Source organism: Hypomesus nipponensis, chromosome 1 (assembly GCF_054491055.1).
Source record: "Hypomesus nipponensis isolate SF chromosome 1, ASM5449105v1, whole genome shotgun sequence".
In the NCBI taxonomy this organism is placed as follows: Eukaryota; Metazoa; Chordata; class Actinopteri; order Osmeriformes; family Osmeridae; genus Hypomesus; species Hypomesus nipponensis.
Window position 1 is genome coordinate 12,221,933 of NC_140361.1, and position 20,568 is coordinate 12,242,500.

General features: G+C 42.5%; 1 protein-coding gene across 1 annotated transcript in view; it reads left to right on the plus strand.

Annotated features, from left to right (window-relative positions):
* The first annotated feature begins 772 nt into the window (after window positions 1–772).
* unc5a (unc-5 netrin receptor A) overlaps window positions 773–20,568 on the plus strand; it is a 105,877-nt gene continuing 86,081 nt past the window's right edge. The window contains exon 1 of the mRNA XM_084699105.1: window positions 773–1,242. Within this exon, the coding sequence (XP_084555231.1) occupies window positions 1,149–1,242 (94 nt within the window). The 5' untranslated portion in view covers window positions 773–1,148. The remainder of the gene's footprint in view (window positions 1,243–20,568) is intronic.

Sequence of the window (20,568 nt, forward strand, 5' to 3'; positions counted from 1 at the left end):
GTCTCTTATCTCTCTGTACAAAGAACATAATTAGCTGTAAATATGGTGAACCTGTTTCTTCAGGTTATACTGATTCATTACTGTACGTGGGAGTGCACATATAACAAAGTCTTAATCCAAAGAGTAAACTAAGAAGTTAACAATAAACTGCTGTAGCTGCAGATAAAACATTTTAAAGATATGACAAGGTAGCTTGCAAATTCCTGTGTTCTTACGGAACACGGTTTTAGGATGTAGGATAAACATAGCGCTTCATAGAATCAGAACTCTGTATTGGAAGCCTGATCATGCCTGTTTATCATCGATATGAGTCTTCTAGAACACTATACACACAGCATCCAAATGAACATATATCTGCATGCAAATCACTGCTTTGATCCCTGTTGCACACCGTAACATCTTTCCTATACATTGTATACATATAGAGATCACCTGAACTGGCTTGTTAAGGATGTCTTCACTTGGAGTGAATGGAATTGAGGATATCAAGTTAGGCTTGATAGTTAATTTTTAAGATGGTAACTAAAAAACAGGAGAAGTGAAAGCAACGCAACAACGCACATTTGTCAATGGGTCAAGTCCTAACTTGGGCTCTGCATGCATGATCAGAAAGAAACTGATAAGGATCGACTCTCTCACTCCATTCCGACGCAGACGCAAACTCCGGTCCTGGTTTTGGCACTCAGTTTGTTGTGCGGCTCTCCGACTACTCGCTCCTGCATTGCCGTGCAAGCAGATGTTCTTTCTCTAATGCTAATTTACACAATTTTCCTTTCGGGAGCAGGTATTCTTTTACAGGAGGATAACCGACAGGCGGTACAGTGGTACACAAAGCGCCGGACGTTGGCACGTCACAGAGTTCTAAACAGGAAAACGGCTTTGGAAAGATACAGAAACACAAGACAGAAAGACCGAGGCAACGGCTCCTTTATTTACCACACCTGTGATGCGTTGTTTCTGAGCAACGAAGACGCGCGACGGGGATACCAATGGCCAGGTTACTGGAGGAAGATGCGTGCTGAGGAAGGACTTTAACGTAGAGGCGCTTAGAAACGGCTCTTTAAACGACTCAAGAAATCTTTCGGACTCTGAAATAGTCTATAAGTGATTATTTAATTTTGAAACTTAAACGGAGAAGTAATACAAACATGATGCCCTTACACCTGGGGCCCTTTGTCCGCTGCAGACTCGGTGCCACCCTCGTGATGCCCTGGCTTCTCTTTGCAAGCTTTACCTGCATTGGTAAGTTAAACGTACATTTGTTTGTGGCCGTGACTCAATTTACCTTCATATCTTTTGAGATATGTATTTAAGGCCTTCGTGTTAAGTAAAAATAAAACATATGACAGTTTCCGATGACCAATGTGATACAGCTGGACGTAGGCTAATCAGAGAAGTTATATTGGGTCACGTTTGACCAATTTGTTTGTGCGCAATAGTCACTACTGTCCTTTATTAGCAATTTTTTAAATACCAATTTAGGCTTCAACGATAATCTTAAATCGTGTCATTCAGGGCAGTTCTATTATATGCAACCTTGATAGTTCCGCGGACACGCTGGTATTGAACAGCGAAAGTGTTTTTTTTGCCCGAGTAGTAAATTGAGTGATCGCAAGCTAATGTGCCTCGGCACAATCGTTCGTTGCCTCTTTAAATGAATGGTGACTTTTAATTATAAAAGTTAAACAAATATGTTAAATAAACAGATTGTGTTTAGGAAACATGACGTGCTTTTAACGAACACAAATTGGCATGCTTGCATGATCTTTAACATACGCGCTGCTGTCCTTCAAGCACCGCAGCAAAAATGTGTTAAACCCTTTGTAAGCTTGTAAGCAGCATTCCCGTGAATGGAAATGTGCTACGCTGGCGGTGAGCAGCAGCATCCGAAAGCACGTTTCTTGTGGTCGGCGACCCGTTCCTGCTGCATTCGCAGTATTCTGACAGCTTTACGGAGTTGGTAGACGACCTATTCTTGCTGATGAGCTACTGATTTAACGGTGTAGCCCAAAGGCTGTAGTTTAAATTGCATGCAAATGTGCTTCGATGCACAAGACAATCAACAACTCTAAAGACGAAGACAAGGGCGTGAAATATTGCAGGATAAGTGAAGCTGTGTACATCAACTCCCTGAATATACTGTATGGGTTTAGGTTATAATGTTCTAATTGAATAATTAGGCTTACGGTTGTTTATCTATTTAACTATTTATAGTATAAGCGTTGAATATCAATGTTCAATATTTATTTGAAGTGTTAGCAGACTTTTCCACCAGGCCAACAATTGACAATTGTTTATCTTTCAGTCTTGAAAGAAAAAACATTCATTCTGCAAGAATCATTCCAACACTATGACATCGTCTCTTGTATAATGTCCAAGATGATACAACAAATGGACAAAGCTGTCAACTCATTCCTTATCAAGCCACCAATTGAGTTAAACTTAGCATTTATGCATTATATGAAAATCCAGTGAACTACAAGCCAATGCTTTGACGAATGTGTACAATGTACCTGGTAGATGAAATGCAATCATTCACATTGACATATAGACATAAACATCGTTTAAATCCGTGGCTCTGTAAATCTGTTGAAAATGTTGGTGGTACGCCTTGCACGCTCCCCACCATGCACTGTGCTGGAAGCTTCTACTGAGTGTCCTCACCACATTAAGGAATTCCACACTTAATTTGCCCCATGATTGTTTCCCTGACTGTTTCCCAGGCTGTGGACAAAATACAAACATGTTCAAAGTTGGGTAATTGCTTGCTCCAGGATACCCAAAATACATGAGATGATGAATTAAAAAGGATTTCCTCTTGTATTAATTAGTGAATAATTATGAATTAATTAAGATTAAGTAAACATTCCTGCACCAGGGACTCTGCATTTAAAGCTAAGTAAATATCAGTGCAGTAGTATTGACTTTTTATGATATGCGGAAATTGATGGTGATTGATTGATATTTAGCACCTGTTTCTCAAATACTATTTTTCATTGAGCATTGAATTAGCACAGCTCGAGCAGCCAACACATGTAGGGCTAATAGGCTCCTGTATGAACTCACAAGCTGCTTGTACTGAATGGGCTGAGTTCCAGAAATGGATGAGAAGATAGTTCTGGAGGCAGCTCATTTTATATTGTGTCAGGGACAGCCTGGTTGGAGATCACACAAGACATGCATCCATACTGTATGTAGGGAATATGCTGACTCGTCCTTTGTTAGTATCAAAAGCTGTCTTGTTCTTTTAAATGTTTCCTTGCCAGGAAACATAATTCAGGAATAAAGGTAGGCCGGTCAGTCTATTTGAGGCAACGGGGTGCTTGGTTTTCACTGTGTTGTGAGTGATATGTTTGACTGGGTAAATCAAGATTGGTAGAATGTGCATTTAGTCTGAAGACAAAAGACTGGATTACTTTAGTGTGTGTGTCTGTGTGTTGGGGGGTTATTTATGTATACATTTTTAAGTATACACATTTGATAGTTTTGTGTAGAGTGTGTGTGTGTGTGTCTGCCCGCAGACCTCTGAATGTTATTTTTCTATGTGGTCCTTTCACTGTACGGAGAAGATTCTCCCCATCACAAACCCAGCTCTCCATGCACACTCAGAGAATCTTCTGGATTTACCTTTGTTTTACTTTGTCCAATGAGAGAGTTGCCAGACAACCGTTGTCTGGTTCAGTAAGGGAACTGGGGATTTCATATCAGTCTGCATTCTACTGGTGTGAACAATCGCCTCAGAGCAATATCCTTAGGATTGGGAGCTTGTGATGAGGAGATGAGACAGTCAATACGACACAACCATCGAAACGCCTGAGTGCAATAATGTAATGTTCTAGTTCTACTGTTAATCACTGAGCACAAGGCTTGTCTCCTGTGGGTTGGGTCTTTGTTGGTCTCTAACCTGATTATACTTGAATCAACACAAGGTTTTGCTCTCAAACTGTTCTCACTAATGAACAGTTTTCTGTACCTCCATTGACTCAGTAACTAATGAGATAAGGGGAGAATAAAATGGCAGGAACATAATTTATTAGGAGGGAAAATGCCTCCAGGTCAAAATAATTTAGAACCATTTCTTCTGTCACATGGATAATCCCTGGCAAGTCATCACCATGTATTTGCAGGGCATGGTGTTTCACATGGCAACCCCCCCCCCCCCCACCACCACCCCCCTACACACACACACACACAAATCTCTATTTTTTTGTTCCCCAGTTGTGAGAGATGAATTCAAATGATGCATGGGAAGTGAAGACTTGCTCACAAAGGGAGTACAGTTTAACATAAAATTATTTATTTCCTTAACCCCTGATACCAGCCCAGTGAATTAGCATGATGCACAACTGCAGAAAGCAGCATGCGGGGGAAATTACACTTTGGGAAAAAATGAAAGCGAGGAAAGAATTAAAAAGATTGTATTACTCTGGAGAGAACACATGCTTATTTGGGTTCTTGTAGTTCTTGCTGAATTGAAAGTGGAAAAGAAAGATGCTATATTTTTCATACATGATTTGTTGTCTGGACAAATTGCTTCAATCGTTTGGTCGTCTCACTCAGTTGCTTAAAATAATCAAGATGTTCAATAGAAATGTGTATAGTCATTCAATAGTAATGTGTGTATAAATGCAAATACACAAAAATAACTTTAGTGGTACTTTGATTAATAGAGGCATTGACAATGGTTCGGTATAAATGCACGCAAGGCAAACGGTGCATGTCAACACAGGTCAGCTTTAAGCGACGGAGGAACGCGCTCCATTTGATGACAAATGTCCACCCTCCTTATCTCCTGGAAGCCTTAATATGCCCACTCTCACCCCATCATTTGCAAATGGAGTTCTTGAGAAGAGAGGGAAGGGCATCCAGCCGGAGGGAGGGTGGACCTATGGAGGATGAACCGGTTGGGGAGGAGGTGGTGGGAGGTGTTATTTTCTGCAGTCAGTGCAGAGGCTCCGCAAAGCCACTATATCTCTGTCAAAATCTGCCCTTTTGTTTCAATTACTCCATTTCTATGATTCAGGCCTGTGTGCAGGAGCTGAGCTGGGGCGCTTTGCCTCCCGCAGTGGGCATGGCCTCTACTCCAGCAAGGTAGATAACCTTAGCTACTGACCCAGGAGAAGATTATCCTATCTCCTAACCCTGACCTTTAACTATAAGGCTATAATAAAAAAATAAAACCTTGAAAAAGTGTCATTGGCTTGAACACTGCCCTCTGTGCTCCTTCATCAGATTTCTACTGTTGCTAACGTGCGGTGCCCACAGCAACCAATCAGCCAATCAGCCTTGAATCTTCAATGATAATTCAGGATGAGCATGTGGAGTTGAGGGCTTGGCCCCTCTGGAGGCTCTTCTAGAAGCTTTTCGCCCACAGGGAGAGTGTCTCTCTGGTCATGGATAGCCCACATCATGCTGACCTTGAGCCCATCTGTACTGTCCAACCGGAGGGGCAGGGAGGAGAAGAGGTGGGGGGAGGAGGAGGACTACATGTACCACGTGGAGGACAGAGTTGATTGTCCAGAGGTCAGAGGTCAGACTTGCAGGGAGTTAAGAAAACACGCTGGCTAAGGTGCTTTTAACTTTAAGCTGCCACATCAACATCTAATCAGACTGAAGAGGTGCTTACTGTCGTAATACTAGTAAGTATTAGCTCAAATGCTCTAAATGTGGATGAAGCACGTGGCTGTGTATTATCCTTATGGACGTTATTATTTGTGGTATGATACAATAACGCCTGACTCTTTGCTCCAGTGGCTTACCACCTTTGTATCAGAAGATGAACTGTCTATTTTGCACATCTGCAGATAAATGTGTTCTTTGAGAGGGGCATTAAATGATGGATAATTGTAAAGTGATGGATGGATGCTGCTGGAGATCGGGAGTGTCCTCATGAATGCAGCGCTCTCCTGCCCCAGCTCTCCCATCATGTTTAAGGGTCCTTCCTGTCCCCCCCCTCACCCCCCCCGATCGTCAATACTCCTCTGCTACTGGTTAATTGGCCATCAATCTATGCCAGAGGAAGTGCTTAGGACCCTGGAGGTGTCCTGGCTCAGCTCATCGCGGGGCTCTTGCCCACTCCTCTGGGTCCTCTCCTGGCCTTTCCTTTGGCCCAGGTGGCAGTAACACGCTGCTCATCTGAATGCATGACGGAACAGCCCGGATTAATCGTTTCTTAGGGTAGCCACCAGGGAGCGATGTGGGAGAGTCTCTACCTCTTCATCATAGGGGACTGAGGGGTTCTGAAGATGACGGCGGTGATTAGGGATGAGTTCATCCGGAAGCTGCAAGGCAACTGTTCTTTGGGTAGAACAGTAAAGGAAACTATGTATTGAACGTCTGATTGATGAGCCATTGATTTATTGTTCATCAATTGTCTACGGAAGATGACTCACTGGATGAGGTTTGATACAGCTGGGGCTCTCATCACTGGTGAGCCAGCCTAACTGGGATGAATTTAGAGAGAAAAATATCATCTTAACGTTCTGTGAAACTGACAGTGTTCAAATGTTATGCTATAACAATGATTTATTATCTTTTTGTCAAATCAATATGGTGAAATGGGCTAATATGAATGTTGAATATATTTGCTCTAATGCATTACTCCTCTCAAACCACAGTGATTGCCGAGCATAGTGGTGGATATGAATATTTGTCTAATCTTGGGGAATGACCTTGAGCAATCTGATTGATTGTTCCTCAAGCAGAGAGAGTGAGAGGGGGAGAGAGAGTGAGAAGGGGAGAGAGTGAGAGGAGTGAGAGAGTAAGGAAGATTGAGAGGATGTGTGTGTGTACTTGCCAATGTTCTTTGGTCAGATTCTCCTTCCCAAAAAATACAATGCATCATGGCAATCAATCAATTATTATACAAATGTGTGTGTGTGTAAAACACTAGCAAAAACACTAGAGCTACTTTTTAGCTTCATTGCCATTACTCATGCTGCAACACATAATTAGAAATGACCTAAGGCTATCCAGACGGCTTGCTGGTGCTTGACTGGCAAGGGTATTTGAGAGATGTGTGGCTTAGAGGGGGCCTGGATTCTGTTCTCTCAAAGCGATTTTGTTGACAAGACGGGAGGCACAGTGACCTTTCATCATTATGTGCATGTGTCCAGACACTCATGCCTTGGGCAAGCAATTCAACTGAGTCAACACAATTCAGCATCTTAGCTCACTCTTTACCCCAGAAACCATGTTGGGCGACGGAAGCTTGGAATGTGTTGTATTTAGCTGCTATAGCTGGTTAATTATTTAACATTAGTACACCATGGGTTCTGTTTGCTTTATTTTATTTTGGGAAAACGAATTAGCTTGAATTTTGTTGGAAAACTCAGATTAAAGGTTTGAGCCATGTTGACATTGTGGATCTAAGGGCTGCTCCCCTTTTTGGATTTAATTTCACCTCTACACCTCAGCTTGTTTTCGCACATTGGGACTTAAACCAGCAAAAAAAAAAGCCTAGAGTCCCCACCCTTCCAGAATGTTCCTGTGTTGCTCCATGGTTTAGAATACAAAAACAGCAACAGCACCGAGCCAAACCCCCGATCAGCAGTAGAGCCCCCCCCCACACCCCACCCCACGAGCCCCCAGTCGTAGAATGCCCCCCCCTCCTCTGTTACTGTTTTCCTCACATAAAGCCGCCTTGGTTAGAAATGGGGTCTGAACATTACAGATTCTCAGCTTAAAGCAAAGCAGCAGATTTTCCTGGCGAGGCCAGGAGCACGGGGCCCACAGAAACACATTCAAGTCCTCGCGCTTTTAGAATGAATAATGATAACATGGGCAGCAATGGGAGTCGACCCTTTTACTATGTTCCTTTTTGGAGGGTTTCTGTAGGCCCTTATATAATTTTTCTGCTTTTTTAGAAGCATTTGCTTGTGTTCAAATGCAGGTCACATAACATTTTATAACATCAAAAAGTTGAGAAGGGATGAATAAGATGGCAAAACAGTCTTCTGATTAAATGTTTAGGGGACTCCTTAAGGGTTGGGTAATTTCGAGTCTTGTTTTGCGGTGATGTTTTTGTATTGATTGTTTTGGATCAATTGATTGGTAAAATCTTTGGGGTGTTTTCTGTTGTTGTTATTATTAAATGTTGTATTGCTGCAATTCGTCAGATTATCCACAGTGAAACCGGCCTAAAGATCAATTTTGTTAACAAAACACCTTCACTTTTGACGACTGTACACATTCACTGTTTAGTTCAATCTTAGATTAGATTAACGTCTATTCAGTTATTGACTCTGGACAGTGTCCCTTTGAAAGCCTTTTGTGTTTGATATCATACATACAGTGTTAAAGCACCTCAAAATTAGCTGGTGTTATATATGTCACTGTGTATTGTAAACAGACTTGAAAGTGTTTTACAGGTAATCAATAACAGGCACAGCAACAAAAGCGTGCACAAAGGCACAGCTCATAAACCAGATCCGCTGAGCTGTCTTGGTTCTTTCCAGAGATGTCTCTGGGACCAGATATACACATAGGGCTGTGAGCAGTATTGTACCACACTCCTGACAATGACACACGCCGGCACTGGTCAGTGCTGAAAGATTTGGATGTGATTTGTTCATAATGTTCTGTTGTAACGCTTTCTTGGTACGGTTCTCGAATGATTGTATGATTTTGAAGTCTTTCTCCATAGGAATCATCAAAATTTCCTATCTCTGTGCGTTCCTCAAGTCAGACTTTGGACCACAACACTGACTCACCTCTGTCTACAATACTTGGAAGTGACTCGGTGTGTCAACAAGGAGATCTTTGACGCTAGATTGTTCAGTGTTCCATATTGTGACACAGGTTTGGGACCTCACACACCAAGGCTGAAACTAATTCTATTCAATTATTATCTTTCATTCTCCTCCCAGAACACATCTTTGAAATGGTTCTAAAGAGCTGTCATGGCAATGGGTCTCGAAGGTGACAGCTGGGGGAAAAAACGATAAAAAAAAAAAAAGAATAATCAAAGTAGCTTGACTGGATGGGAAATGCCACTTATGCAGCTGTATGTCTGTAGACACAAGGATGGAGTAATCACTTTGAGAGGTTCATTTGCTGCAAGAAAATGGTTCTTTGAACATTGAGCTTTCTGACTCAGTCTCCAACTCCCAGTCCAGATTTGTAAAAAAGGATTTGTCCCAGTCGTGTTCAAAGGGGGAAGATTAAAATTTACAAAAACCAGCCCCCATGTATAAGAAAGCAAATCATTTCTTTACTGTATAACCGTCTGCAAATCTGTTGCGCGGCCCTTTTTTCTTTAGCCTGGGCGGGCTCCAGTCTTCCTTTAACAAGAAAGTTGTACCTGTTAGATTATATTACTTCAATCAATGGCATACATTAGCCGTCCGTGTGCATTAGTGCTAGGGGCGCTGGGAGCTTGCGAGAGGAGCACTCAGAAGGATGATTTGGCTCCTGTGTCATGTCCGTTTTTGCACCACAGCTTCTGCGCCACCTCCTTATGGAAAATGGTTAATGCCATAAGGTATTTATAGAGCCAAATAGACGTATGGAGTAGCTTGTTTTTAGATGGATAACACAGAATCTCACTTTTTGTTTGGATCTTGTTTTTATAATTAAATATTTTTTGGTACCGTTATGGTGAACTGTTCTTTTTTTTTTTTCCTCGTTCTTCAGATACTTAACATTGAATGCATGTGTCAGGGCTCAACCAGTGTAGATAGTCTGCCACTTGGTGGGAGCCAGTTCTGATGCATGCTGCTCAACAGCCCAGTGAAGCCTGCCAAAACCCAAGGCAAACACTGGGACCCATTGTCCCAGAACTAGGAAGCGGCCAAGTGCATCCATTAACCACCTATAGAGGGGTCTGGGTTGTTTTCTACACACTGTGGCTTTGAGATATGTTGTTTGTTGTTCATTAGTCAGTCCACATTGGTCTGAGCGTTGGAAAGTGCTGTGTTAGAATACAAGCCAGAACATGAAATGAAATGCAAGTATTGCACTACAAACAGCGTTGACGTCACTGTAACAAGGTTAAACCAGCCCACTCATCAGTGACATTTTGGTGTAAGTTGGCTACCGTACACAACATTTTGTCGGGTAGCCTTATGGAGCGCTGATGCATGGTGCATTTTTCTAGTGAATTCCTCTATCCTCTTTCAACATGTGATGATGCCCAGCAACTGTACAAGTGATTTCACCCACCAGAAGGTGTTTGATTTACTGAGTCTGACTTATCAACTCCACACAGGCCGTGTTGTCTCTGTTATCACCCCACCCAGACGCGGCAACATTTTGCTGGATTTCTGCATGAATTTGAGCTCGGCCCTAAATTTGATGACAATAGTCACAACGGCAAAAAAGAAAAATGCCACTTCCAGCAGAAAGAAGAGTTCCTCCCCTTCCCAATTTTTGTTCACAAGATTCCAGCAGTACAGTATGTTTGACAAGTCAGGCAGACGGCTTTACACAGTGGCACGACTCAGACTGTCGAGTCTGCTCCCTACCTCGACCTCTGTCACACAATTAGCTGTCTGCCTTTGAGATAGCTAGAACAAAGGTGAACGGGCTGTATCCAGTCACAGCGGGGAGGGGGCGGGTGACACTCTTATGGCTCCGGGGCGCTCTCTTGACCAGAAAAGTCGTTGGCTGTCACTAAGCATCACTGTCTCCCTCCCCACTAATGGTGTCCCCAGATTGAGCTTGGAGGAACAAAGGCTAGTCTTAAGAGAAAGATGTGTAGGGGAAAAGGGAGGAGGTCCATTAGAGCTGCGGGCTTTAGTTGGTGTTTTCACTGAGATGTGTGGCTGTGGCCGCAGTCGCAGTCAGAAGCACGATGACAGATATGAGCCAAGGAACAATTATGGGTTGGTGTGCTTGCTGCTAAGCCTCCGGTTCCCTTCTATCACATACAATAATACACTCTGAAAAGGACAGAACACACACCCACTCAAACACCAAGCAAGCTGGGTCACACACACATCTGGGACAAGGTCAATCCTTTCATGTATTTGGCTAATGAAGCCAGTCTGGGCTAAGCTAGGCTAAGCTGAGGGGAATCAAATACCGGAGGAGCCATGACCGCATATTTTGTCTGCTGTTGTTTAATTCATCAGGCTGAAAATCCAAAAGGTGAAGAAGGTAGGGCCTACGTGTACAAAGCAAAACAAATGGAATAAAACACGAAAACATAATTTAGACTATGCAAATCAAGTTAATTTGTCTTGACGGAGCTGAATGGATTTCCCTTGTGATCTCCTGTAAGATATAATGTATTTATACAGTCCTGTTCAGTATCACTGGGTGTCCTTTTTCGGAATTAATTTAACTTAAAACAGAACTTACAGTAGGGTACCTCTGTCTTTCATGTTACTGGATGTCCACAGTCAAAGAAAGTGACGAAAAGGCATGTCAAAATCGATGGGTATTTTTACCGCAACTTTTCCGAATTTGATAAACGATGAGGTGAATCAAAAGATAATCACAGCACCTTATTATGAAGCCATGAAGCCCTCATGTAGTCAAAGACGAAACACTCCATTACCTTGGTGGGCCTCAATCTATTTGCTAGCAAAGCTAATGATATTTCTGTGCTTTAATTTGCAATGGATGTGACATCCAAAGCTAATTGGATTAAAAGACAAGCTCATTTGCCAAAGTTGTTTCATTACAGTTGTGTCTCATTAGTTGAGAGGCATATAAGCCTCCATACTAACTGGGTAAAATGATTGATAGTAATGGGTTGTTTAATTGTCAACTAAGGCAGAATGGGTCTAACCATTAATATTTCATGCATATGCTTCAAGCCCATGTTAAAGTATGACTGTTTGCTTGTTGTTGCTTCAGTAGACAACCCAGCCTCATGTGGAACCGGGTCGTTTTTGAATTGTGTGGACTTTGTCCCTATGGAGAAATGTGTGAAATGCAATTGTTTTGCCAATATGTCTGTTATTAGCTATGTAAGTTAGCCCCATTTAAACAATGGCCTCATACACAGACCTCCATGTGTCATGTAATTGTACCTAGTCTCATGGTTTGGGCTTTTCCCCGTACCAGCAAGGTCACACAGTATCACCCTTCCTGGGACATGCCCTGTCACAACACAGCTAGCTTGGGAACGCAAGGCCTGGCAGTCTTAGGGGATACAGCTCTGCTCAAGGGAACGCACCTGCAAGATAAACTGCCTAGTGCCTACTGATTAGTTGATCGGAATCTAAATGTAATTGTAAACTGAAAGCAGCAGTGGGAAGGGTTAAACTCTGGGCTTGAACGTACGTTGTGTCAAGGTTTAATCTAGAGGGTTAGTGGTTAGAATATCAATATGTGGTGAAGTCCATAGTATGGACCGGCTTACTCCTTTGAAACCAGGGTCGAGTACAGCTCTTTCCTTCTTGAGGTCACATTAAGCACAGCCGTTTAGCCCCCCAGCCTTGCTCCAGCCTTGCCCCACCTACACCTAAGCATCGCCCCAGCCTTGCTCCACCCTCGCCCCAGCCTCTCCTGCCTCGCTCCACCCTCACCCCATCCCCGCTCCAGGGGTCAACAATTTTCTATTTAATACCACTTATCGCTGATATATCTGGCAATTGGAGTCAAAGCTGCCTTTCCCATTTATCTGGTTTATTTTTCAAATGATTGAAAAATAATCTGTTTGGCTTTATTGTGCTCAATCGCAGCATGTTTTCAGAGAATGTGGTGCAATCCTCATCCCCTGTATAGCCCCCCTCCTCCTCCCCCCTCCAGCTGACTAGACAGGGGATGTTCTAAAGTTATCCAATTCCTGCTTGTGATCACTGTTTCATCCTAACACACTGCGGGAAGAGGATATTGGCTGGTCTTTATGTCTCCGCTCGCAGTATGTTAGTGATTTTTCTGTGCGGACATCGTTTTAACAGACCCCTCATTCTCTGCAGGTGGACTTTCTGTTGCCTTTTTCATATATTGAGAGAGTCGCTCAGAGGAAAGACAACTGAGAGTTAGAAGTTGTAGCGGAGGAGAACAGAAGTGTTCACACACAACTCCCACACACACGCACAGACTAATGCATTCAACTTGTTTTGCCCTGTGAGCATTTGGTAGCACAGCGGTATGAGTTGGGATATTCTTGTTCATTTTTTTGACGTAGTTGGCCATGATCTGGTGTTAAAAATACGACAAATAACTCATCCGAGAGGAGCTGTTGGCGGTGAATGTGTAAATATCAATATATTCAGTACTGTGTATATATGCACCGTAAAATGTTTAAAAGTAATTGTTTAATAGCTAAATGACATATAGAAGGTACTGTAGAATGTACTGTCACACAAATTAAGTTATGAGAGTCACTACTGGCATCAACATCATTGTTTCCATTTGCCCTGCCACCTCAGTCATCCTCACCACCCAAACAGCAACAGCTAATGGAAGGGAAGACCAGACATAACTGATATAACTTTATTGGAGAGATCCTTGACCCCTAGATGCTAGGGTGATGCATGTCCCTCCCAGTCTCATTACTTCCCTGGTGCTCGCAGATACCAGCCAGCGATCGTGGCAGCGCTATCTCCCTATCTTTAATTTAGAAATGCTGCCGAGCTGCACACAGGGTAGATGGCTATCCACTCATGGTGTCTGTCTAGCCCTCACATGCTTGTACCCTCTGCATTGTCTCCTCTCACTCTATCTGGCTGTGTTCTAATTGCTTATAATAGATCTCCTTCCCTGTGCCCTTTTCCTAATGACCACCGATAGCTGAATAGACCGTAAAAGGTTTCCATCATATTTGTTTTCAGCTATCAAGGCTTTTACAGATCATTGGTTTGTTCTTCAGAGGTATTGAGGAATACAGTATGTGGAGGAAAAATGGACGCCTTGCCTGAACAATGCCGTTATAATGAGCTACGTGTTGAATTAGTATCTGTTGCTGTGGCTGATGCATTACATACTTTACAGGTGAACAAAAAAACTTGTCAACTTCACTTGGCCATACAAGGATAAATAATCATGTTTATTATGGCCGTTTAGATACTTGAAGCTCTGAAAAGGCGATTTGGGAGGACGAGCAATAGTTTGTGTTGAGGGATTCCTTGAGGTGCCTCAGCCATGATGGAGCATCAGTAACAACGTCCTTAGGGGGTTCATCTTTTGCCTTTTTACAGCATTTGCCTTTCACGCGGCTGCGAGGCAGAGAAAAGAGTGCAATTTGTCTAAAAGGAAGAGACTCCAATCGATAGGAGTTTCATTACAGTTATGTTTTCATACTTGAGTAGAGGTTGGGTCCAGAGCAACAATGAGTGATGCTCCAACGTCCCCTGTCCCTTCTCCCGTCCCTTGCTCCTGAGGCCTGTCAGCCCGACGACTCGGCAATGTCGGGATGCGTTTGGGCACTGGGTCCTAATCCACCTCTCTGGCATGTCCCCAGCCAACAGCAGCTGTCCAGTGTGTCATAGTGGATTTCAATCTCTGCCCAGACTTTGCAGCGGTGAAATACCGGAAGGTATGATCTTTCCGAAGGCTGCACTTATTGAATCATTGAATCATCTTTCTGTCTCTGGTCGCTACTAGAGGTAGAGGTAAGCAGCTTATGGACCTGGCAGTCCTATGTGTGGGGGTCTTGACTTCTAAGCTGTTGAAGTGAATAAATGAGAATTTCAAGGAATATTTGCTTAAATATGCCGTTAAGTTTGTCAGTTGGTTGTGAATTTGAACCGGTAATGCTGGTTTATCATGCTTTAGATTTCACAATGCGTGGTCACCCTGGGTGCTTCAGAAGCCGGAGAAAAAAGTCTCAGATGCCCATATATTACTCTGTCTATAACTGAACCACCCCTCAACCTCAGAGATTGATCAAAATGATGGGATTACCCTGAGACAGAAGTCTAGCGATCCACCCCTCTCGTCCTGACCTAGAAGACTCCTCCAGTATGGATGGGCTCGAGCACACAGTTGATGGACAGTAGTGTTGCTGTAATCCTTCATTCCTCTCCCCTCTGTGTGGACAGGTGGCATTAAGCTGATGGAATCACACCTTTTTCCATTACTGTAACTGGGAAAAGGTCTCTCCTTCTCCCTGCATCGTTGGTAGGACATGCACCCAGCTCACACGGGCCCTGAGTCATTTATTCCATCGTCGTCTTTTTGCCACATTCTTGTCATGTTATGTCAAAAGGTGTGATGAATGTTAAATGCCATAGTCATTTCACAAGCCATATATTTGCTGGCAATATTTGTGACTTCATACAGCAGTTGATGTTCTGACGATGCAAAGAGTCTTTGGAGTCTAACTCAAGGTTGAGGCCTGGGTTCCTGTTCTGAAACCACCGCCCCGCACAGAAGTCCTGATAAAGCTTCAGAGCAGAGATTGCCCGCTGTATAAAGCGTTAACACAAAAGCACTTGTATGTTAGCTTTACATCTACGGTGATTTATGGTTTTGCGTGTATTTTTTTCCCCATTGAAGTCTGGTTTTCTTATCACAGCACCAGCAGAGGAAACATTCGGCTCCTCCTTTGGTCTGATAAGCCCAACTTTTGCATTTTCTGCTTTATTGCTTTCATCACTTATTTATGTATCGTTATTGTGTTATTCTAGTGATTCATGTTCTCTTCATTGGAGGTAAATGGCAATAAGAGGCATAGTCTCATGTACAAGGATCCAGCTCATAAGTCATGTTTAAAGGGGAGAATGAGGGTTTATGTTGCCCTTATCTTAGCTAGTATCTTATCACATGCTGCTGTCTGAGACTGTTTCTCGTTTGACCTTATTTGAATTGAGACAAGTGTCCCTCAGGCAAAACTGTTACCAAATGAGTCCTTTTATCTGGTGTCTCAAGAGACTGGCTTTGTCACTGTGGTGGTCTTCTGAATGGAGCTTTGATGTGCTCGGCTGTTGGGTCAGACTAGAAACACAACAGCCTCCTCAAACCCGTGTCACATACACTCATGTGGACACGGGGCAGATCAGTTCACTGACGTCAGCATCAGAGAGAGCCTACTTTGTTTATATGAAGCGTTTACCTATGAGACTGCCAACCATTCTTCTGGTTCCTTTACTAAATTGTATGTTAAATAATGCAATGAAGTGTTGTTGGACTGTGTTTGGTCTTTTTAATATTGATAGAAAAAAAAAATATATATATATCGAAAGGCTTTTCTTCTTTGGTTAAAAGAACATACTTTGTCTAGCCCCTTCTGGTCATGTTCTGAACTGTCTGCATGTGGTTGTGGTACACAAACCACAAAAACACGCTGTGGAACAAAAAGTTTGTTAGAGTGACTATGACCTCATTCCATGTGAGATACACCGGTGACGCTGCTGTGACACAGGGCCGAGGTTGGCAGCCATCTTGTGCCAAGTGCCTTCAGAGTTATCTGGTGATGAGCCATGGAACGAGCAGATAAAACCATTCTGAAGGGGAAATGATTCTGTTCGTAATCAGATTATTTACGTGGCCCACTGAGGAAGATTGATGTCTTATCCGTGGCGCTGGATTCCAATTCTGTATGCCTCGACACAGATAAACAATCAGACTCTTGTCTCCTGAGGTTTTTTAATTGTGCGCGTGTCTGAGTCATTTGTGTGTGGCAGGAAAAACTGATTTTAGAATGTGTGTCTTTTGGTGTGTTTATTTGACAACTGAAACAGCCCTGTTTAAGAAGAAAGGCACTGTCACTCTCCCAAGAATTTTCTCGACTGTTTTTCATGGCTGTTAAATGCCAGACATCTGCTCCTGCATCCCGTGACTAGCAAGTGAAGAGTGGAGCTCAAGCAGGGATCAAAAAACTGCTTCTGCTCCTTTCTTGCTGGGAGCCATGTTTTCCACAGTTTCAGCAATCTGAGAATGAGGAAGCGACCATTTTGACTGAGAACGCAAAGTAAGCTGTTGATGTCAAATCTCATGTTGTATTTTGAGCAGTATACACTGTTTGTGTGGATATTGATCTCAAGTTGCCCTTTATTGCAAGCTGTTTCAGTTTTTATTTTTTTTAAGAAATAGGCCTGTAGGCTACACATTTCCAGGATAGCAATTTAAAGATTTTAAAAAGCAATTATCAATTTCTATATCAATTTGGTGAGGAGTAGGCAATTTACCCACAGTAAAATGTAAATATTCATTGATTGCTTAATAAAACTGCTGTATTACCTAAATGTATTAAAATGTATGACTCGTTCCTTGGAAAACTAAATCAGAGCTAATGACTGATACTGTAGGACTACCCCGAGGACACGGCATGGAACATTTCATGTTTGATATTATTATATATTATTCCACAATTATGATATTAACAGTATTATGCTCTTAGAGAGTTACTATTACACCATAGTCTTCACGTACAGATTTATATATGATATATTACCCACTTCCTCATGTCTTGCTGAATCCTACAGTGTGTGTCATTGGAATTCAGTGGAGGAGAAAGCTTCACCGGGTCTTTAAATAGACAAGGCGTGATGGTACCAGGTACAAACCTTGCATGTTACTGCTGTCAGAAAGTGACACAGTTGATGTACATTGACGGCAGCTGCTTCTGTAGTTCCCACATTCCACAAGTCCACCTTTCTCCTTGTCTCTCGTACAAAGCACACATTTCTTTGACAGTCAGCTCTCACATTCCATGGAAGGGACATTTTTTTTGGTCTCTGACTTGTTATCTTGCTGAAATCCCGATACCGGAGGTACAAACTAAAACTGAGTGAACTCGGGAGCAAGATCAGAGAGACGTCTCTTCTCCTCCTCACTTTAGCAGCCCATCTTATTATCTGGTGAAACGGCAAGGTTACTGTACCTACAGGTGCACAAGAGAACGTTTCTAACCGTAGCAGCCTTTTCATCCTGTAACCAGGCTTCTACACAGGCTAGCTGCACTGCAGGAATCTAATCAGTTCCACTCAGGAATAAACATATTCTCATCTAGCGAGTTTTGGAGAGATTAAGAAGGTAAAAAAAACCTGGAGCTTCAACATGATTTCGGATGTGTTAAATGAACTTGGGATATACTGGATCCTTGGGTGGAGGGAAACAACCTTGGTTATCTCTGGCATTAATATAAAATGTATCTGGAAGTTTTAGGCTGGTGTCCTACAGAGCGCTGAGAAGCTTCTTTGTCAGTCAACACGTCTGGCATAAATCTCTCACTCCTCTTTCTGTTTGCCACCTTGAACCTGTCGTCATCCCCCCATCAAGCTGCTGCACTATCGCTTTCCTTCTCAAGACTTCTCCGTTCAACGTGCTAAAGGAAAGTTATTTTGAATAGTGTTTGACTACGTCTCACCCTGGATATATAGTGGAGAACGAGGAGGGGAAGGAGGGGGAGAGACGACGCATGCATGAGAATCATGATGAGACTGAAGAAACCTGGGTGTTTACCGGGTTGGTTTAAACACTAAAAGGAAATGGGTCAGCGAACCACTCATAGAAGAGGAAGTTGTCCAAATGACAGGAAGTACATCTTTCAGTGACTTTGTACCATGGTTATTGTTATGTGTCCTGTGCAGCTGTCTAAATAGTTGGTATTGCAAAGGGAATAGTTGGTATGCTGATAAGGGAATAACAGTTATTCATCAAACTCACCCAGGCATTTGTTCCTGGCAGACCCTCTCCACCTGCTCTCAGGAGTAACATGACTGTGATTGTATGTCCTTTGTATTCTTTTGGACAGATTTCCTTGCTTCATTCAAGTCCTTTGACAGATTGATGCTAACCATCAACATAAAATTCCCATATTAAGTGAAAGGTTCAGTAGTTGAGATTGAATATGTCAAACCATTTCAATACACTCATTTCCCACGTAATATATATATTTATAAAGGGTAGAAATAAAGTGATTCCATCTAGGTGGTAGTACAATTGAACAGGTAATGAATTCAGCAAAAAAAATGATAATAGCTATGTCTTTTAATGAGTGGAGCCATTTTACAGGTGAGCAGTCAGTCTCTGACATGCTGTGATTCATGAATTCTGTGAATAGACACTAATGAGCAGCATATTTCAATCAGTCCAAGGATCAGAAGCAGGGCCTTTTTCCTGCTTGAGATGGTAATGGAAAATTACCAGTCAAATGATAGGATGCCTTGTCTGTTTTTAAGTTCAAATAGCCACTTTCCGAAATATCAAAGGAGCGTTGGCACTGTGATTACCTTCACTGGCCTCAGTAATTTCAAGTACTTCACAATGTATGCACAAGTAATTCGTTTTCCCCTCTTTTTTCATAAATGTTTTGTGAAAGGGCTTGTCAGTACGTCATACAGCGCTGACGATGTCAGTTCCAACTGCTCTGCCCTCGACTCCAAACACCAGAAATACGTTTTTACCTCAAACTGTAAAATGCTCATATCTAGATGAATTGTACCTCTCGCCTCAAATTGCCTTCAGCGATTAAATCATAGCATTACTAAGTCATATCTTTGAGAGTGTATTGATTTATTGATGGATGTTCACAGTCCTGTGTCTTCCCTGGTCATGCAATTACTTAGAGGACAGCTTGACGTGATGTGAGTGATGCCATTTGAAAGAAATAACGCTATCACACAGGAGAACACCGCATATCAGGTTTTGTTTTAATTTAGCCCTCTAGTTTTATGCATTATATGCACACATCATATAAAGTCATAAATCTCACCCTTACAGTACCCAATAACATATAACGTCATAACATCTTCCATCTTTATCTTCAACTCAAAATGGCTGGCTTGTTTGCGTATTGGGCTCCTTCTCTTGTGTAATTGAGCTCAATAGGTAGTAAATGTTACCTCGTAAATCAGAGGCGTTCCCAGGCTCTGAGTCGTGGTTGGGCTCGCCCTCTGTACGCAAACATTTACCCCCGGTCTCCTGGCCAGCAGCACACCTGTCGCAGCCAGGGGAATCCACGATCAGGGGCCTCAACAGAGCTGCCCTGAGCTGCTGGAACCTGTTCAAGGGTTAGAGCTTAAAGCTATTATGAGGCCAAGGTGAGCCTCTATGATTTTGCTTTTCATTGGCCCTTGAATTAGGCCTAACATCAGTCAATGCTGGTGGTTCACCCTCAGTCTTCTTAGCATGAATTAATCAGTGGGCTTATTTCTTGTTTGACAGTGAGTCATCTTGACCCTGACCAGCGCATGTCCTCTTCCTTTGTCATCCGTGTGAAGAACAAACGTTGACAATTATTCTTTGTCCTCAATTTTTACCCAAAATGGGAGAACATTTTATAAGAATAATTAGACTTTATTTATGTAGCACATTTCCTACAAGAATTGCAGCTCAAGGTGCTTTACATAAAATCAATAAAAACGATAATACAAGTAATAAAATAAAACCCATCTGAACACAGGCCGCAGTCTGCGGTATCTCAAGCCACAGTCTTTGTGGTATCTCGAGCCACAGTCTTTGTGGTATCTCGAGCCACAGTCTTTGTGGTATCTCAAGCCACAGTCTTTGTGGTATCTCGAGCCACAGTCTTTGTGGTATCTCGAGCCAGTCTTTGTGGTTTCCCAATATTAATAAAAATGTAACTGAACAAAAGCCGCAAGTTACTCATTTTGTACTGAGTAACATTATGTAACAATGATGAATTGCTCCTGAAACAAGTATATTATTTTAATTAACCTCTAGTTTGAGACAGTCACTTCTGAATTAGTAGAGCATATGTCAAGCGGA